This window comes from Garra rufa, chromosome 4 (assembly GCF_049309525.1).
Source record: "Garra rufa chromosome 4, GarRuf1.0, whole genome shotgun sequence".
Taxonomy (NCBI): Eukaryota; Metazoa; Chordata; class Actinopteri; order Cypriniformes; family Cyprinidae; genus Garra; species Garra rufa.
The window spans coordinates 11,285,318-11,305,570 of NC_133364.1; the positions used below are offsets into that span (position 1 = coordinate 11,285,318).

The 20,253-nt window shown below is 33.7% G+C and overlaps 1 protein-coding gene across 3 annotated transcripts in view; it reads left to right on the forward strand.

Annotated features, from left to right (window-relative positions):
- flncb (filamin C, gamma b (actin binding protein 280)) overlaps window positions 1–19,821 on the forward strand; it is an 80,949-nt gene extending 61,128 nt beyond the window's left edge. Inside the window, exons 30-49 of one of the 3 annotated variants that reach the window (XM_073838642.1) lie at window positions 66–89; window positions 287–534; window positions 1,802–1,894; window positions 2,289–2,388; window positions 3,996–4,136; window positions 4,219–4,347; window positions 4,439–4,612; window positions 6,052–6,213; window positions 6,685–6,888; window positions 8,014–8,166; window positions 8,360–8,482; window positions 9,060–9,305; window positions 11,883–12,152; window positions 13,620–13,757; window positions 13,850–13,965; window positions 14,356–14,488; window positions 16,827–17,003; window positions 17,102–17,320; window positions 18,628–18,834; window positions 18,919–19,821. In XM_073838642.1, the coding sequence (XP_073694743.1) occupies window positions 66–89; window positions 287–534; window positions 1,802–1,894; window positions 2,289–2,388; window positions 3,996–4,136; window positions 4,219–4,347; window positions 4,439–4,612; window positions 6,052–6,213; window positions 6,685–6,888; window positions 8,014–8,166; window positions 8,360–8,482; window positions 9,060–9,305; window positions 11,883–12,152; window positions 13,620–13,757; window positions 13,850–13,965; window positions 14,356–14,488; window positions 16,827–17,003; window positions 17,102–17,320; window positions 18,628–18,834; window positions 18,919–19,106 (3,245 nt within the window). In that variant the 3' untranslated portion in view covers window positions 19,107–19,821. The remainder of the gene's footprint in view (window positions 1–65; window positions 90–286; window positions 535–1,801; window positions 1,895–2,288; window positions 2,389–3,995; window positions 4,137–4,218; window positions 4,348–4,438; window positions 4,613–6,051; window positions 6,214–6,684; window positions 6,889–8,013; window positions 8,167–8,359; window positions 8,483–9,059; window positions 9,306–11,882; window positions 12,153–13,619; window positions 13,758–13,849; window positions 13,966–14,355; window positions 14,489–16,826; window positions 17,004–17,101; window positions 17,321–18,627; window positions 18,835–18,918) is intronic. The other 2 variants (XM_073838644.1, XM_073838643.1) reach the window with 2 other exon arrangements.
- The last annotated feature ends 432 nt before the right edge of the window (window positions 19,822–20,253 follow it).

The following is a 20,253-nucleotide window of genomic DNA, read 5'->3' on the forward strand; positions in this document are numbered from 1 at the left end:
TGTGTGAAACAGCATCTTATGCATCTTTATGATCAATTCTAACAGCTGTTTTTGTCTAATTCTAGTGTCGATTGGTGGACACGGATTGGGTACGTTTTTTGAAACCATCATCAGTTACACTACCTATAGTGAACTTTGCAAGCCTTTTATGTACAGTAGGATCATTTTAGGCCATTCTTTGTCATTGATATGAATGTCAAAAAGTGGCCTAGTGTGTATGCATACAAACTATAACTCTGAATAGTGTAGCGAAAAAGCTTTATTGTGATTGCTGTTCCATTGACAGGCTCTGGGCTCGGACCCACTATTCAAATCGGCGAGGAGACCGTTATCACTGTGGATGCAAAGGCTGCTGGGAAGGGGAAGGTCACCTGCAAAGTGTCCACTCCAGACGGAGCAGAGCTAGACGTGGATGTGGTGGAGAACGCGGACGGGACTTTTGATATCTACTATACTGCTCCAGAACCTGGGAAATACGTCATAACTATACGCTTTGGAGGCGAGCATATTCCCAACAGCCCCTTCCATGTGGTGGTAAGCACCTTCTGTTGTTATGCATTATGGGAAGTGATTTTTCAACTCATAAGGATACTAAATATTTGGCGTATGTTTGTGAATGTACACTATTGTTCAAAAAATGTTAAATATTTTAAGTTTTTTACGTTTCTTATGTTTACCAAGTCTGCATTTATTTGTTCAAAAATACAATATAAATTGTAAAATATTGTTATTACTATTTAAAATAACTGTTTTCTGTTTGTATATATTTCAAATTTCTTCAGTGTCACATGATTCTTCAGAAATCTTTCTAATATGTTGATTTGATGTGCAAGAAACATTTCTTATAATTGTTGCTGCCTAATGTTTTCTGTAGGAAACAATGATTTTGTTCAAGAATTCCTCACGAATGAAACACGCAAAATAAATTTACATTTATTTTTTATTTTAAAGTTTTTACTGTTACTTTTGTTCAATTTGATGCATCCTTGCTGGTGCAAAATATTACTTTCTTTAAAAGAAAAAAGGAAATGGCCCCAGACTTTTGATCAGTAGTAAAAAACATTGTCGTTCAAAAGTTTGTGATCAGTAAGTTTTTTAATGTTTTTTTTAAAGAGGCCTTTTCTGCTCATCAAGCCTGCATTATATTGTGAAACATTATTTCAATTTAAAAATGTCATTTTGTTTTTTAATATACTTTAAAATAGAATTTATAACTGTGATGTAAAGCTGAATTTTCAGCATCATTACCCAGCATCATGCTTTTAGACTTGTTAGAAAAGATTATTTTTAACTTTTTTTTTTCATTAAAAAAATCCTAAAATAAGTATCACAGGTTCCAAAAAAATATTAAGCAGCACAACTGTCTCCAACAATGATAGTAAATCAGCATATTAGAATGATTTCTAAAGGATCATGTGACGCTGAAGACTGGAGTAATAGCTGATGAAAATTAAGCTTTGCATCACAGAAATAAATTTTATTTGAAAACAGTAAAATATTTCATAATATCACCTTTTTCTGTATTTTTAATCAAATAAATAGAACTTTTTTGAAAATCTTACTGATACCAAACTTTTGAATGACAGTGTGTGTTATAGTTGTATTTTTTAAATGCAGATGATCATAATTTCAAAATATGTCTACCAGTGCATGGTGTGTTTTTACAAAATAATCATTCTTCCAAAACATTTTTTGATGTTTAACTTAGCAATTCAATTCCAGTTCAGTGGGTCGAATTGAATTAGCTGCATGTCATGTGTGTTGTGTGAAGCCTTAAACATGTGACCACCTCCTTCTCCAGGCTTCCGATACCATCCCTATAATCGAGGAACCGTGTGATAAACTACAGTTACAGCAGCCCTACGCCCCCTACCAGGGCTACACCCCTCACTGGGTACACACCACCACCCCCTAGTCATCAGATAACATCCTAAAAGCTCTCTGCTCCTCCGCCTTTATCATTACATCTTTGCATTTCATCCACCTTTGCTTTAATTTCCCATGAGCTTTGCTGCTGAAGTCTTTTCAACAAGTTATTAAATGGCTAGTTGGCTGATCATGCATTCGTAGAGTTAATGAATCGGTTGTTGAGCTCCTATTGCAGAGGGGTTGTTTTTTGTGCTTTGTTGCTGCTGCTTCTATGAATTGATTTCATCCACTCCAGCCCAACCAGTTTGCGCCTTTGTCTGTTTTTTCAGTTTTCAGTCATTAACCCATTGCATGCACTGAGATCTTCTCACTGTACCGAGTTAGCAGTGCAGTGATGCTAAAATGGCTTTTTCTTCTAGGCCACGGAGGAACCAGTCACAGCAGTGGATGCCATGGAGCCAATGCTTCGCCCATTCAATCTGGTCATTCCATTTACTGTGCAAAAAGGGGAGATTACAGGTATTAACACTTATTAAACAAATGTTATTATTACTGAACAAACCGGGGTTCAAGTGTTTTGAGGCATTTAAACACATATGCAAAAACACATTATGTAGCAAGCCTTTTTTGCAAATACAGGTAAATATGTTTTGTGACATTTATGTCCGATCTTCTTAAAACTTTGCATGCTTGTTTAGAATCACTTGCCGCATGTGCTCACCAGGTTTTGTGAAGTTTTGAGTTTTCCTTCAGGCTTTATAGGTTTTTGGGTAAATTCAGACATGCCCCTTGTCTAAACAACCCTGTTATAACTTCCCAAAGGATACATTTCAATTTTTTTTGATAATTATTGACCTAGAGAGTGCAGAGAATTGTACTACAGTGTTTTTTTCCAGATTGAGTGAAAAACCTATGACTAGTTCACAAAAGCAGTTTTTTTTTACATCTTCTCAATTATTTAACAAACAATTTCATTGACAGCAAGGGTTTTAGATAACTGTTATAGCGCCAGCTGTGGTCCAATCTCCTTATAACTTTGCATGCTTGTTTAGAGTCATGTTGCATGTGCTCACCAGGTGTTGTGATGTTTTGAGTTTTCCTTTAGGCTTTTTTAGGGTTTTGGGTAAATTCGGACAGGGCCCTTTTCTAAACGACCACATTATAGCTTCCCAAAGGGTAAATGTCAACATTTTTTTTTTGATAATTATTGACCTAGAGAGTCCAGAAAATTGTACTGCAGTGTTTTTTCTCCAGATTGAGTGAAAAACCTATGACTAGTTTGCAAAAGTAGTTTTTTTTACGTCTTCTCAATCATTTAACAAACAATTTGATTGACAGCAGTGGTTCTAGATTACTGTTATAGCGCCAGCTGTGGTCCAATCTCTAAAAAACTTTGCATGCTTGTTAAGAATTACCTGTCGCATGTGCTTACCAGGTTTCATGAAGTTTTGAGTTTTCCTTTAGGCTTTATAGGTTTTTGGGTAAATTCGGACAGGGTCCTTCTTCTAAACGACCCAGTTATAGCTTCCCAAAGGGTAATTTTCAACATTTTCTTTTGATAATTATTGACCTAGAGCAGGGGTGTCCAACCCTGTTCCTGGAGATCTACCTACCTGCAGACTTTAGTTCCAGCCCTGCTCCAACACAGCTGTCTGTAATTATCAAGTGCTACCTAAATGATCAATTAGCTGGTTCAGGTGTGTTTGATCAAGGTTGGAGCTGAACTTTCTAGGTAGATCTCCAGGAACAGGGTTGGACACCCCTGACCTAGAGTGTCCAGAAAAATTGTACTGCAGGTTTTTTTTTTCAGATTGAGCAAAAACCTATGATTAGTTCGCAAAAGTAGGTTTTTACATCTCAATCACTTAACAAACGATTTGATTGACAGCAGTGGTTCTAGAGGCAAAGTTGTCCGTAATGAAGAGTTACTACCATCCCTCCAAGTTTCAAGTCTCTACGATCAGTTTTACGTGGAGAACGCTGATCTGTGGCCATTGTAACAATTACAATTGGGCTTCAACACTATGCGCTTGAACCCCTAATTATTAGAGGTGTAATAAAGGTGCATCTTTTCACAAAGGCCTGCGAAATTCTGTATTTGAAAAGATGACATTTTATCATTTCAGGTGAGGTACGTATGCCCTCTGGTAAGACTGCTCGTCCCCACATCACTGATAACAAAGACGGGACTGTGACAGTCAAATACGCCCCAACTGAGAAGGGCCTGCATGAGATGGACATCAAATATGATGGAAATCACATACCAGGTATTAAAACAAAGTCTGTAAATTTAATAATTATGCTATCATTTTAAACATGAAGTCACACTCTTTTAATATCTCCCCACAGGAAGTCCACTTCAGTTCTATGTGGATGCCATTAACAGCGGGCATGTGAATGCATACGGCCCCGGTCTGAGTCACGGCATGGTCAACAAACCCGCCACCTTCACAATCGTCACAAAAGACGCTGGAGAAGGTAATACACACATACCAAGCTTGGCAGCTTCACAGTCACATCGCATTAGACTTCTGCCTTCCCACACTGCTCTCTCATCTTCTCTTCTCAGGTGGTCTGTCTTTGGCAGTGGAAGGCCCCTCTAAGGCAGAGATCAGCTGTAAGGATAATAAAGATGGCACCTGCACTGTGTCCTACCTGCCAACGGCCCCGGGAGACTATAATATAATCGTCAAGTTCGATGACAAGCACATCGCTGGAAGCCCCTTTACAGCCAAGATCACAGGTAGGTGTTTATATGTGCCCAAATATGGGTGTGTGTGTGTGAGAGAGAGAGAGAGAGAGAGAGCGAAAGAGAGGATGAACAAGAGAGGGCAAAGTTATGTCTCTCCATAATGTCTCACTAAATCACTAAATTAGCTGCCGTGTGTGTTTATGTGTGTGCGCGTGCCGTCACACCTGGAGAATTTAACCACATCTGTGAAGTGCTTCTAAAAGTAGGAGGCACTTCCTGAGAGTTTTTAGAAACAGGAAGCAGCTGCTTCCCCCCTCCTTCAGTCTCACTCTCACTTTGCCCCTCACAACACTGCTCTCCGCAACGGAACTGGGGTTGCACCCGCACAGTAAATGTTTATTTTTAGTAACTGGATCATATTTGTTATGTATATATATACATACACGTACTGCCATTCAAAGGTTTTAGGATCAATAAGAATTTCAATGTTTTTGAAAGAAGTCATTTCTGCTAATCAAGGCTGTATTTGTTTGATTAAAATATAGAAAAAGCAGTAATATTGTGAAATATTATTGCAATTCAAAATAGCAGTTTTCTATTTTAATATACTTTAAAATAGAATGCATTCCTGTGATGCGAAGCTGAATTTTCAGCATCTTTCCTCCAGTCTTCAGTGTCACACGTCATTCTAATATGCTGATTTATTATCAGTGTTGGAAACGGTTGTGCTGCTTAATATTTTTTTTTGGGAACCTGTGATACTTCTTTTAGGATATACACTACCGTTTCAAAATTTGGGGTCAGTAAAAGCTTTCTTTCTTTCTTTGAAAGAAATTAATACTTTTATTCAGCAAGGATGTGTTAAATTGATAAAAAGTGATAGTATTTTTAGAAAATATTTGTATTTTAAATAAATGCAGTACTTTTTATTCATCAAAGAGTCCTGAAAAAATATCACAGGTTTGCATCACAGAAATAAATTATATTCTGAAGTATATTAAGATAGAAAATTGTTATTTTAAATTGCAATAACATTTTCTGTATTTTTGGTTAAATAAAGAATTTATGAAGACTTAAGCAGCATGGGTATATTTGTAGCAATAGCCAAAAATACATTGAATGGGTCAAAATTATCGATTTTTCTTTTATGCCAAAAATCATTAGTATATTAAGTAAAGATCATGTTCCGTGAAGATATTTTGATATTTCTACCATAAATATATCAAAACTTACTTTTTGGGTAGTAACATGCATTGCTGAGAACTTCATTTGGGCAACTTTAAAGTTGATTTTCTTAATATTTAGATTTTTTTGCACTCTCAGATTCCAGATTTTCAAATAGTTGTATCTCGGCCAAATTTTCGGCCAAACCACACATCAACGGAAGCTTATTTATTCAGCTTTCGGATGATGTAGAAATCTCAATCTCAAAAAATTGGTTTTGTAGTCTAGGGTCACACATATATATTTCTGTCTCATTCTTGATGAAGGTGATGACTCCATGAGGACGTCTCAGCTGAACGTTGGCACGGCCACAGACGTGTCACTGAAGATCACAGAGACGGACCTGAGCTCCCTGACCGCGAGCATCAGAGCCCCTTCTGGCAACGAGGAGCCCTGTCTGCTGAAGAGACTGCCAAACCGCCACATCGGTAAGTCACTCATCAGGCCTGCCAGCACATAAATAAGCCAGATCATATTATTTTTAAATGGATTCAGTTACTAAGACCCCAAAGTTTGAATTTCCCCACAGGAGGTTCAAGTAGGACTTGAATTTGAAGTTTGTGTACACCCCTGCAAACAAGATGAGTCACTAATATTTAGCCACATTTTCCCAGAAGAGAAAGACTGTGAGATTGTGAATGTAATTAACACTTTTAGAGACTTGATAAACTCATAACAAGAAAGTCTTAGTCCTCTGACTGATGTGAGCAATCAAACAGAAAGTTTCTGATGAGGTGATGCCTCCAAAAACCTGATTTGAGACTAAGAGCTCCTTCCTGCGATTTCATAGAGAATCGACTATCAGCTCAGAGAAGGCTTTTGATGTAGCACCGAACCCAGAGGCCTGTCTTTTTTTTTAATTTAACAAAGAATTTATTCCCGCTGCTTTTTGCCTCTAGGTATATCCTTCACTCCTAAAGAAGTGGGTGAGCATGTGGTCAGCGTGAAGAAAAATGGAAAGCACGTGACCAACAGCCCGTTCAAGATCATGGTGGGCCAGTCTGAGATTGGAGACGCCAGTAAGGTGAAGGTGTTTGGGAAAGGACTGATTGAAGGACACACTTTTGAAGTGGCTGAGTTCATCGTGGACACCAGAAGTGCTGGTAAACTTGTGACTTTCATAATGTGCTTAAAGTGCAGCCACACAACACTGTTGACAAACAAAATTGCACTTGCATGTTTTGCCTGTGAAATTTCGCATTTTTTCATGATTACTTTACAAGCACTTTTCCATTGGTCAGCATGGTAAATTTGTATGACCAACTTAAATATGAGCAAAATATGCATGGGAACTTTTTGGCACTTGTGCAAAACTCTCAGTAATTTCCAAATAAAATTAATGAAATTCACCAACGAAATTTTGCAGCACAGTGGTAAATGAGCAGTATACTTCAGAATCTTTTTGACATAAACACTTAGTGTTATCTGAGCGCATATGTGAATTTGATGCCATGCACACTGTACACATACACATTGAAGCCCGTTTCCACCACTAGCAATTCAGATTTTTTCTCAAATTGAAAGTTTTTATCTCGCAATTCTGACTTTGTTTGTCGCAAATGTGAGTTTACAAAATTATGACTTTTCTTCTCAGAATTGTTTGAAATAAGTAATTCTGACTATTTTTGTCACAAATGCAAGTTTATATCACGCAATTCATTTTTTTCCCTCAGAATTTTGAGATATAAACTTGCAGTTGCAAGTTATAAAGTCCAATTCTGAGGGAAAAATAATTTCCTTGATAACTTGCAATGTAAGTTCATATTTTGTAATTCCAACTTTTTTTTTCTCACGATTCTGACTTTTTTTTCCTCAAAATTGTGTTTGTATCTCACAATTCTGACTTTTTTCTCAGAATTGCATGTTTGTATTTCACAATTAAATTTTTGTCACAATTGCCAGTTTATATCTCGCAATACATTTTTTTTCCCTCAGAATTTTGAGATGTAAACTCTCAGTTGCGAGTTATAAAGCTGTGCATTTCTATCCCTTTTTCTCTTGCAATTGCGAATTTACATCTCACAATTCTGACTTTTTTCTCAAAATTGCAAGTTTGTATCTTGCAATTCTGACATTTCTCTTGCAATTGTGAGTTTATATCTCGCTATCCTGACCTTTTTTCTCTCAAAATTGTGATTTATGAAGACTGAATTGACTCTGTAGTTGCTATACTTCTCTGAACTGTATTTAATCATAAAACCCACTTGCTTCTGGTCGATATTTTACAGGTTACGGAGGTCTTGGTCTGTCCATTGAGGGGCCCAGCAAAGTTGACATCAACTGTTCAGATGTGGACGACGGAACATGCAAAGTGACCTACTGCCCAACCGAACCTGGAACTTACATCATCAACATAAAATTCGCTGACCAACATGTGCCAGGTATGGCACATTTGACGTCATCAACGCAGAGTGCACTGTCCCCCATAATCCAAAATATGTTTAAATAGACATACATAGACTACATATTTTAATAAGAGACATCATTTGCGATACAATACGTCATACAAGTCTGGTTAAGATGCTTTCCTTCTGAGGTGGACGACTCTTTTAAACACTTTATGTTGCTCCACAGGAAGTCCATTTACAGTGAAGGTTCTGGGTGAGGGAAGAATGAAGGAGAGTATCACCAGAAAGAGGCAAGCACCATCTATAGCCACAGTGGGCAGCACTTGCGATCTCAACCTTAAGATTCCAGGTGAGGAGAAAATGAATGAGGTGTCAAGTCTTTATAAAATCAAATGCTGTCAAGTAGGTACTACACGACGAATGTTAAAAAAGTATGTCTGATGTAGTATGAATATGGGTAGCATAAATGAAATTCTGAGGTACTACATTCACCATGTTGTCACTGAAAAATGACATACAAGCAACAGTTGAGTCACTTCACTGCTATTCACAAATACTCCTCCGTGGCTTCATAGGAGAGTCTTTATGCGTACTCGCCAGAAGTAGGGTACATTTCGCCTATTTTTGACATACTACTCATCTCAAACTATTTTTCGCCTACTACTATAGGCATATTCAGACATACAGTTTGTCTCTTTTTCCACCTGTTTCCCACTGTCAGACATGTCGCTTCCTGTCTCTTGAATCAGAGTGTTTCTGTATGAAACTGTATAGAATATAAACCGTTTTGATTTAAAAAAAAGAATACAAAGTGTTTCCATTCTGCTTGGAAGCATGCATTTCCTGTTTCTCCCTTTTCATCGCTTCCTTTCTTCTTCCTTCTTCTCTTTCCTTCTTCCTCTCTCTTTCGGGTTCCACATCTCTAGGGAACTGGTTTCAGATGGTGTCGGCCCAAGAGCGGCTCACCCGTACCTTCACCCGCAGCAGCCACACCTACACGCGCACCGAGCGCACAGAGATCAGCAAGACCCGTGCGGGCGAGACCAAACGGGAAGTGCGGGTGGAAGAGAGCACCCAGGTGGGGGGCGACCCCTTCAGAGATGTTTTCGGTGGATTTCTGGGCAGGGAGAGCAGGGGAACCTTCAGCAGCGTCCAGGGCCGACAATCAGAGGGTGTGTGTGTGTGTGTGTGTGTTTGTGTGTGTTGATTGCTGTTTAAAGGAGAAGTTCACTTCCAGAACAAAAAATTACAGATAATGTACTCGCCCCCTTGTCATCCAAGATGTTTATGTCTTTCTTTCTTCAGTCGTAAAGTAATTATGTTTTTTGAGGAAAACATTTCAGGTTTTTTGACATTCCCTAAATGTCTTGAACCGGAATACACAGAGTACATGCAAAGCTAGACAAGACGAGCATTTGAGGTTAAAAAGTATATATATTGTAGATTTTTTTTTTTGAAAATAACCAATCGTTTCGCATAGATAAGACCCTTCTTCCTCGACTGGGATCATTTTCTGACTTTTTTGTCAGAATTGTGTTTGTATCTTGCAATTCTGACTTTTTTTTCTTGCAATTGCGATTTTTTGTCTGGCAATTTAGACTTTTTCCCCAGAACTGAGTTTGTATTTCTCAATTGTAACTTTTTTTCTCAGAATTGCGAATTTATATCTCGCAATTCAGACTTTTCTCTCACAATTGTGTTTGTATCTTGCAATTCTGTCTTTCTTTCTTGCAATTGCAAGTTTGTATTTTGCAATTTTGACTTTTTTTCTCACAATTGCAACTTTATATCTCGCAATTCTGACTTTATTTCTCATAATAGCGAGTTTATGTCTGGAAATTCAGACTTTTTCTCATAATTTTGTATCTCGCAATTCAGTTTTTCTTGCAATTCAAAATGTATTATTTGTTTGGAATTGTTTGTATCTCAGAATTCTGACTTTTTTCTCACAATTGCTAATTTATATTTCACAATTCAGACTTTTTTCCTCAGAATTGTGTTTGTATCTTGCGATTCTGACTTTTTTCCTCAGAATTGTGTTTGTATCTTGTGATTCTAAATTTTTTCTCACAATTGTGTTTGTATCTTGCAATTCTGACTTTTTTTTCTTGCAATTGCGATTTTTTTGTCTGGCAATTTAGACTTTTTCAAAGTTGTTTGTATTTCACATTTCTGACTTTTTTTCTCACAATTGCTTGTCTATATCTTGCAATTCAGACTTTTTTCTCAGAACTGAGTTTGTATTTGTCAATTGTAACTTTTTTCTCAGAATTGCGAATTTATATCTTGCAATTCAGACTTTTTTTCCTCAGAATTGCGTTTGTATCTCGCAATTCAGACTTTTCTCTCACAATTGTGTTTGTATCTTGCAACTCTGTCTTTCTTTCTTGCAATTGCAATTGCAGTTTGTATTTTGCAATTTTGACTTTTTTTTCTCACAATTGCAACTTTATATCTCGCAATTCTGACTTTATTTCTCATAATAGCGAGTTTATGTCTGGAAATTCAGACTTTTTCTCAGAATTGTGTATCTCGCAATTCTGTTTTTCTTGCAATTCAAAATTTATTATTTGTTTGGAATTGTTTGTATCTCAGAATTCTGACTTTTTTCTCACAATTGCTAATTTATATTTCGCAATTCAGACTTTTTTCCTCAGAATTGTGTTTGTATCTTGCGATTCTGACTTCTTTTCCTTACAATTGCGACTTTATATCTTGCATTATCTCGAGTTTTAACTTCCCAAATGCAGTTTAAATGCAGCTTCAAAGGGCTCAAATGATCCCAGCCAAGGAAGAAGGGTCTTATCTAGTGAAAAAATTATAATTTAGATACTTTTTAACTTGTCTAGCTCTGCATGAACTCCATGGTATGGTATTCTGGTTCAAGACAATTAGGGTATGTCAAAAAACTCCCATCTCATTTTCTTCTCCAACTTTAAAATCGCCCTACATCGCTATTTTACCTTTCATTGTAAAGGGGCATTTGATTTTCTTTGCATGTTTACTTTGTAAACACTGGGTCGTAACTTCTGCAGCGATGTAGGTTGATTTTAAAGTTGGAGGAGAAAATGACAGTTTGTCAACATTCCCTAACTGTCTTAAACCGGAATACACAGAGTTGATGATGCAGAGCTAGACAAAATGATCATTTGGCCTTAAAAAGTATATAAATTTATTTCGCTAGATAAGACCCTTCTTCCTCGGCTGGGATCATATAAAGCCCTTTGAAGCTGCATTTTGGAAGTTCAAACTCGCGGGCACCATCGAAGTCCACTTTATGGAAAGAGAAATCCTGAAATCTTTTTCTCAAAACCATGATTTCTTTACAACTGAAGAAAGACGAACATCTTAGATGGCAAGAGGATGAGTAAATTATCTGTAATTTTTTCTCCTTTAAAGGAATATTTCAGGTGCTAAATGAATTAACTCACCCGAAATGTTCTAATCTGAGGGTGAGTAATTGCTAACAGAACTATTCCTTTAAGGTCTGCAGCTTTTACAAGTTTCTTTGTGTTATCGTGCATGTGTGTGTGATGATGTAACGGTTTGTGTGTGTTTATGGGGTTTTTCGGCGGGAATGAGCACACTCTTTCCACTGCAGACGTTTATGACAGGAGAGCCGAGCTGGAAAATCTGAGCTGCCTTCAACTCTGCGGGCAGCCCAGCCAAAACATCATCTTTTATAGAAGAAATGCCTGAAATGGTATGTGAAATGTCTCACACGTGTGCCCTTCTCTTTTCTCTTTCAGGTGAATCAGGTACGCAAGAAATGACCGCGCAGGTGACGAGTCCCAGCGGCAACACAGAGGACGCCGAGATCATAGAAGGAGAGGACAGCACCTATAGTGTGCGCTTTGTGCCTCAGGAGATGGGCCCCCACACTGTCAATGTCAAATACAGGGGACAGCATGTCCCCGGAAGCCCTTTCCAGTTTACCGTGGGGCCCCTGGGAGAGGGAGGGGCCCATAAGGTCCGGGCTGGAGGTACTGGATTGGACAGAGGTGTGGCTGGAGTTCCAGGTAAGAGATAAGAAGCAGTGTTGTTGTTCACTAAAACTATTAAAAATCATTTTTGTTAATTGGAAGAAAATAAAATATAAATAGTAGATGGACAAAAAATATTTTAAAATTTAAGAAACTTGTTTTATGTAGTTTTTATACATATAATTTTTTATTTGATTTTAAGGTGTTTCACTGCTAAATGTTAAACTGAAATGAGAATTTCGCCTTAGCAACTAGATGAAAAAAAAAAAACTTTATATTTTATTTTAGTTTAACTTTATTTTATTTCAAGTAAAGGGAAATGGTTTTTATGGTTTTAATTTTAGTTATCTGTTATGTCCATGCACATAACTAATAAAAACAAAGCTAAAAAAGTGCTTTAAAAAACTACATGAAAATGTTATATGTTACTGGTGTTATTATATATAAATAACAAAATATTTTATATTAAATTGTTATTTTATGTTTTCTAACATATTTTTATTGTATTATTTTGTTTATTATTTATTTATTAAAATTTATACATACATACATTTACACACATGTATGTATATATTTTTATTAATTATATATGTTTTTAAACAATTATGATATTTTATATTATAGTTTTTATACATTTTTATTTCAGTTTTATGTATTTTAATACTTAATATTAAACTAAACGAAAATGAGAAATTTTGCCTTGGCACCTAGCTGAAAAAAAGTTTTAATTTAATTTCATTTTATTTCAGTTAGCGTTTATTTTATTTAAAGTAACAGAAATATTTTTATATGTTTTTTTAGTTATCTATTAAATCCATGCAACTAACTGTAATAAAACTAAAACTAAAAAAAGTGCTTTAAAAAACGTAAACTAAATAAAAATGAAAATATAAAAATACTTTAGAATATTACATATATGGTTATTACTATATGTAACTAAATATTTTATATTGTTATTTTTATATTATTTTTTATTGTATTATTATTTATATATTAATTTTAATATTATTCATATTTAAATGTGTGTGTGTGTGTGTGTATGTATTATATTATATTATGTTTTTTATATATTTTTTTTATATTTAGTTGAGTGTTTTGCCATTTGTGTTAGCTTTTGTTTTATGTAGTTTTTATACATACAATTTTTATAAATTTTCATTTCAGTTTTAGTTTTACTAAATGTTAAACTAAATAAAAAATGAGAATTTTTACCTGTGCAACTAACAGATTTTTTTTTTATTTTTATTTTTTATTAACTATTATAACCATGCTTGGCAACTGTAATAAAATTAAGACAAAATACTGAAATTAAATTACTAGAATGTACAACTGAAATTTTTTTTGTATACTTAAACTAAATGAAAATACGAAGATGAATTTTGAATTCTAATAAATGCAGTAATAGTATATAAAAATATTAAAACAACACTAACAGGAAATCAGGTACTCTTTATTTTTCTAGAATATTGTGAACATTGAAAAAAATGTTGGTGTGATTTTTAGCTGAGTTCAGTATCTGGACCCGTGAAGCCGGTGCTGGTGGTTTGTCCATAGCTGTTGAGGGTCCCAGCAAAGCTGAGATTACCTTTGAGGACAGAAAGGACGGTTCCTGTGGGGTGGCCTATGTAGTACAAGAACCTGGTAAGTGCTAATGCTAATTTTAGCCAAGTGTTTGCTTTAGTAATCAAATTTTCCATTTACATTTTTTTCCTAATTTATTTCTTTGATTATAGGTGACTATGAGGTGTCAATCAAATTTAACGACGAACACATCCCAGACAGCCCTTTCATCGTTCCCATTGCATCAGTGTCAGATGACGCCCGCCTACTAACCGTCACCAGCCTGCAGGTGAGTGATTCCAGATCAAACACACTCACACACCGAGTCTAGAGGGATCGTTATTCTCTGTAGCAGCGGGACGGCTGAGATTCAGGGACTCTTGAGAGCCGACGGCAGCTCCTTTATCAACACACTCTCTCGGAGACTGTGAGAGCACTTGATGGAGAGCACAGCACAGCTTATCACCAGATGAGACAAGTGTACTTGCAGTTCCCTTCACGAAAGTGAAGAAGGAGTTTCTCAGGAAAGACAAATGAGCACGACAAGTAGCAAATCATTTCTTATGTTGGCCATTGTGAATTTGCTTAGCGAGAAAGGAATACATGCTCCACTTTAAACTTCTGAAGATTAAATCATATTCAAAATGCAAATGCTAAATTTGTGTGGCTGTCTCTGCAGGAGATGGGTTTGAAGGTGAATCAAGAGGCTTCGTTTGCCGTGCAGCTGAACGGAGCGAGAGGAGCGATTGATGCTAAGGTTCACACACCATCTGGAGCAGTGGAGGAGTGTTACATTACTGAACTAGACAATGGTGAGCATATTGCCACATACACAGAAATATGTTAAAACAGGAACTAATTGTCTCTAGAAATGATATGATTTTATGACATGATTATTATTAATTTTCATATATGTGACCCTGGACCACAAAACCAGTCATAAGGTTAAATTTTACAAAACTGAGATATATACATCATATGAAATAAGCTTTCTATTGATGTATAGTTTGTTAGGATAAGACAATATTTGGCCGAGATACATCTATTTGAAAATCTGGAATCTAAGGATGCAAAAAAATCAAAATACTGAGAAAATCACCTTTAAAGTTCTCCAAATTAAGTTCTTAACATTGCATATTACTAATCTCAAATTACATTTTGATATATTTACAGTATGAATTTTACAAAAAATTCTTCATGGAGCATGATCTTTACTTAATTTCCTAATGATTTTTGACATAAAAGAAAAATCAATAATTTTGACCCATACAATGTATTTTTGGCTATTGCTACAAATATACCCCAGCGACTTAAGACTGGTTTTGTGGTCCAGGGTCACATATAGTTTGTTTAAAATGTAATATATAATTTGTATTTGTATAAAAAATATTTCTGTTTTATGTATTAATATTCATATGCAATTTTATTCAACATTTAATTAATTAATTTAATTAATTTAATTTTGATTATATAATTTTATATATTATTATTTATATAATGTAGTATTTTTCAAATATATATTTTTTAATTCATACATATATATATATATATATATATATATACAGTACAGACCAAAAGTTTGGACACACCTTCTCATTCAGGTGTGTCCAAACTTTTGGTCTGTACTGTAGATATGAATTCAACTGAAAAAACTTGTGAAAAAATATCTTTCAGGTGGTCAAATAGCAAATAGTGGAGCTCTGCAGCCACCTACTGGTAAAAGTTATTTTTTTTACTTTTAAAACTGGATTTTCCAAAAGATGGGCAAAAATCTTACACTAAACCATGTGAAATTATCCATGTTATACCCATAAATTAAAGTTAGAAATGTGGGTCTTTTATAATGTGAATTTTACATAAAAAGCAGTTTTTGTACAAAAACCCATTTAAAAAAATATTTATTTATTAATTTATATATATATTTAACAAATATCACTAACCCACTGAAAACTGCACATATGTAGAGTAAAAACTTTAATAAACAGAAAAATATACAGTACTGTATATGTGTGTGAATGAGAAGGTGTGTCCAAATTTTTGGCCTGTACTGTATATGTGTGTGTGCGTATCATTTAATATATTTTCATATTTTACCATTTATACATTAATTTAATCTTTTTATTTAAATATTTCCTGTAAATATTTACATTAACTTTTTTTGTTGTTTTATGTATTAGTATTCATATAAAATTTGATTAAACATTTAATTTATATATTTATATAAAAATTTATTATTTTTGTTGTATAATTTAATATTCATATATACTATGTTTAAACATTTTATTATACTATTTTGTTTATATTATACAGTTTTTATATTATTGTTTAAATAGCATAGTATTTTTCAAATATGTGTTTTGTAATTCATATATAATATTTTAAACAATTTATATTATTTAATTATTTTTATAATATTATTGATATTATTATAATTTATATTATCCAAATAAATATGTATTCATTATTTATTTTATTATTTTATTTAACAATAACATTTTTTATAATTCTTTATAATATTTTATACATTGTTATTTATAGTTTAATATATTTTAATATTATTATACTATATATTATTATTTACACACGTCTTTTATGTGTGTGCAAATATTTGTTTTATATATTATTTTACAATATTCATATATTATTAATTTTGCAATATATTATGTTGTTAAGCGATTTATGTTGTATTAGTTATTTTTATGTATTATTATTTATGTTTTATAAATAAAAATTTATGTAATATATTATGTTGTTAAACAGTTTATATTGTATTATTTTGTTATTTTTGTTATATTATTTAGTTTTTTGTATGTATTGCTATTTATTTATATGTTTTATATATTAAATATGTAATATATTATTTTATGTTTTATATATTATTAATTATGTAATAATGCTGTTAACAATTAATATTATATTGTTCAGTTATTTTGGGGTATTGTTATTTATGTATTACTTTGTAGGTCATATAATATTATTTATATTATCTACATATATATGCATTTATATTGTAAAATAACTTTTTTTAAACAATTTTTATTATACATATATATATATTCCAAGACATGGTGGTGTTAGTTTAAGTATAGAGGTTATGTATATAGTTAGACAATTTAACTTATTCAACACTGGTGCCTGTTTTTGGTGCAGATAAACACGCCATACGGTTTATTCCACGAGAAAACGGCGTCCACTCCATTGATGTCCGCTTCAATGGAAGTCACATCCCCGGCAGTCCCTTCAAGATCCGTGTTGGGGAACCTGGTCAGGCTGGAGATCCAGGCATGGTAACAGCTTTTGGGCCCGGACTGGAGGGGGGAACTACAGGTGCAGTACAACACCAACAAGCAGCCAGTCACGAGTGTTGAGACACAAACACACACAAAAAAGACAGAAACTCACGTGCTTTGTTTGATCTATCACAGGTGTACCATCAGATTTCATTGTGAACACGTGTAACGCTGGCTCAGGAGCTCTGTCAGTCACCATCGACGGCCCATCGAAGGTAAAGATGGATTGTCAGGAGTGTCCAGAAGGATACAAGGTCACCTACACTCCCATGGCCCCCGGCAGCTACCTCATCTCCATCAAATATGGAGGACCGCAGCATATCGTGGGCAGCCCCTTCAAAGCCAAAGTCTCTGGTGAGACATCACACACTACAGTACATTACACTAGGATTTTTATGCTCTTTATATACTCTAGGACAGACACAGAGACAGATGTGATTTACACCTAGTCAAAGTGTATGTTTTATCCACCCTATTATATTACGTTATTATATATGTATTTTATTTTAATAATTTAACAGTGGACATTAAAAAAACATTACTGTAGATGTGCCAGAGTAGCCAAAGGGTATTTTTCATATGTATTCCACCCTAAACAGAAAATATAAAATCAGGTATAAAAACGGCCACCTACGGCAGCCACCAAAACACAGAATATAACATTTAACTATTGTTCATATAAAAATATAATCCAAAATCCAAAATATTAAAACGGTTATGAATATGAAAATATTAAATATGACGTTTACACCTATTAAAGTAAAAAAACTAAAGTCGAAATATTATTTATTAATGTCTTTATTATATTATATTATATTATATTATATTTCACTCTAAAAACAAAAATTGAAATATTATTAATTATTATTTTTTAACGTCTTTATTATATTAATTATAGCACCTTGAAATCCATACCTATTAAAAAAAATTGAAATATTATTATGAATTAATGTCTTATATTATAATATCTGTATTTCATCCTAAAAACAAACATCTAAATATTATTTTATTATTTATTATATTATATTATATTAAATTATATTATATTATGTTATATTATATTATATTATATCACCTTGAAATCTACACCTATTAAAGTAAAAAAAAATCTTAATATTATTATTATTTATTAATGTCTTTATTATATTATATTTCATTATAATAACTAAAATCTAAATATTATTTTTATTATTTTATTATTTATTATATTATATTATATTATATTATATTATATTATATTATATTATATTATATTATATTATATTATATTCATTTCACCCTAAAAACAAATATCTAAATATTATTATTATTATTTGTTGATGGTTTATTATGTTATATAATATATTATGATATTATATGATATGATATTATATTATATTATAGTACAAAAAAAAATCAAAATATCCATATAAAAATATAATAGAAAATTGTAGTTGAAATAGAAAAATCTGGTTCTGAGATTATACGATCAAACAGGATTATCATACAACATAATAGAGTCTATTTGAAACCACACAAGTTTATGACAACAATAAAATGCGTGAAACTGTTTACAAGAGATTGAGACTATTGATTGAAAGGAAAAAAAGACAGCTAATGTCTTTCCACCAACTCATCTTTCATAAAGAAGCAAATTAACAAGAAGAAATCCACTCTTCCAGGTGCACGTCTCTCCGGAGGACACTCTCTACACGAAACCTCATCGGTTCTGGTGGAAACAGTGACGAAATCGTCCTCAGTGGCCGGATCTTTTTCTACGCTGCCTAAATTCTCATCCGACGCCAGTAAGGTGATCTCCAGGGGGGCCGGACTCTCCAAAGCCTTCATTGGCCAGAAAAACACCTTCACAGTGGACTGCAGTAAAGCAGGTACAGCCTTCTAACCAGTAATACAAATATTATCTATAATGCTCTCATACAGATGACTTACCAGCTTTTATTTGGTCTTTTTAGGGACAAACATGTTAATGGTAGGAGTACACGGGCCAAAGACTCCCTGTGAGGAAGTGTACGTCAAACACATGGGCAACCGAATGTACAACGTCACATACACAGTGAAAGAAAAAGGCGACTACATCCTGATAGTCAAATGGGGAGAAGAAATGGTGCCCGGAAGCCCTTTCCACGTCACAGTGCCTTAAAAACTGTCTTTAGACCTTCTCAACTATGCAAAGACTCTACTGAACGTCCTGGGAGAGAGACCGGGAATCACCGACAATGCCTTTTCATGACATATTAATCAAGAAAACCTCTTCTATATCCATATACGCTTTATCCAAAATCCATTATGTACCGTTATTTTTTGTATTCTGTTATATTTGAAGGAGAAATGAATGATGAAAATCACATCCATCTTGTTTTTCAGTCAAGTTACTGTCCGGACCACTTACAGACGTTATTTAACAGCTGAATTATTGAATCTTTTTGTTTAAACTAATGCTAAAACTGGTCTTATTTTTATGACGGAATAACACAGGACTAGGTTTGAAGCCGGTTCTAATCAAGGGCTTAGTTTGAGGAGATAAAGCCTTATATTTAAGTCCTAGTGGACCTGGTTTAGACTCACAGTGGGTCTAAAGCGGTCCCGGGTGTCCCAGCACCCCCTGCAAGACTGGGTTGTGTGATTGGTTAGATTTTTTTTTTGTACCAAGCGGTGTAGCGAAAACCGTAAACAGCATGTGAATGTTTGAAATCCCACAGATTTTACAGTGACTTTGTTTAAGAGCAACATTTTATAGTGATTTTATATGTATGAATTTAAAATAGGAATGTATGGAGAAACACTAATTGTTTGATATTTTAATCTACTGTTTGGTAAAACTGTGCTGGCATATTAAAGTTTTAATTGCTAATGTGCTGTTTTTTGATGCCCATGTCTATTCTATTATATTCTATTACAGTTATTTGTTTATATAACAGGGACAGTGCACAGTTTCAAATCTATAGTCCATGGAATGTTACAGAGTCACTCTAAAAGCAAAATAGAAATAGATATAATTTTTTTATAAACATTAAAAAACACATTGTTGTTCCTTAAATATAAAAAAAAGCAAAATAATGATATATATATATATATATATATATATATATATATATATATATATATATATATATATATATATTTTTTTTTTTTTAAATAAAAAAATGTATAAATACTACTACTACTACTACTACTACTACTACTACTACTAATAAATGTAATAAAATAAATAAATAAAATAATAAGAATCTATAATCATTGGAAAGAATATTACATAGTCACTCTAAGGACACAATACAAAATATATT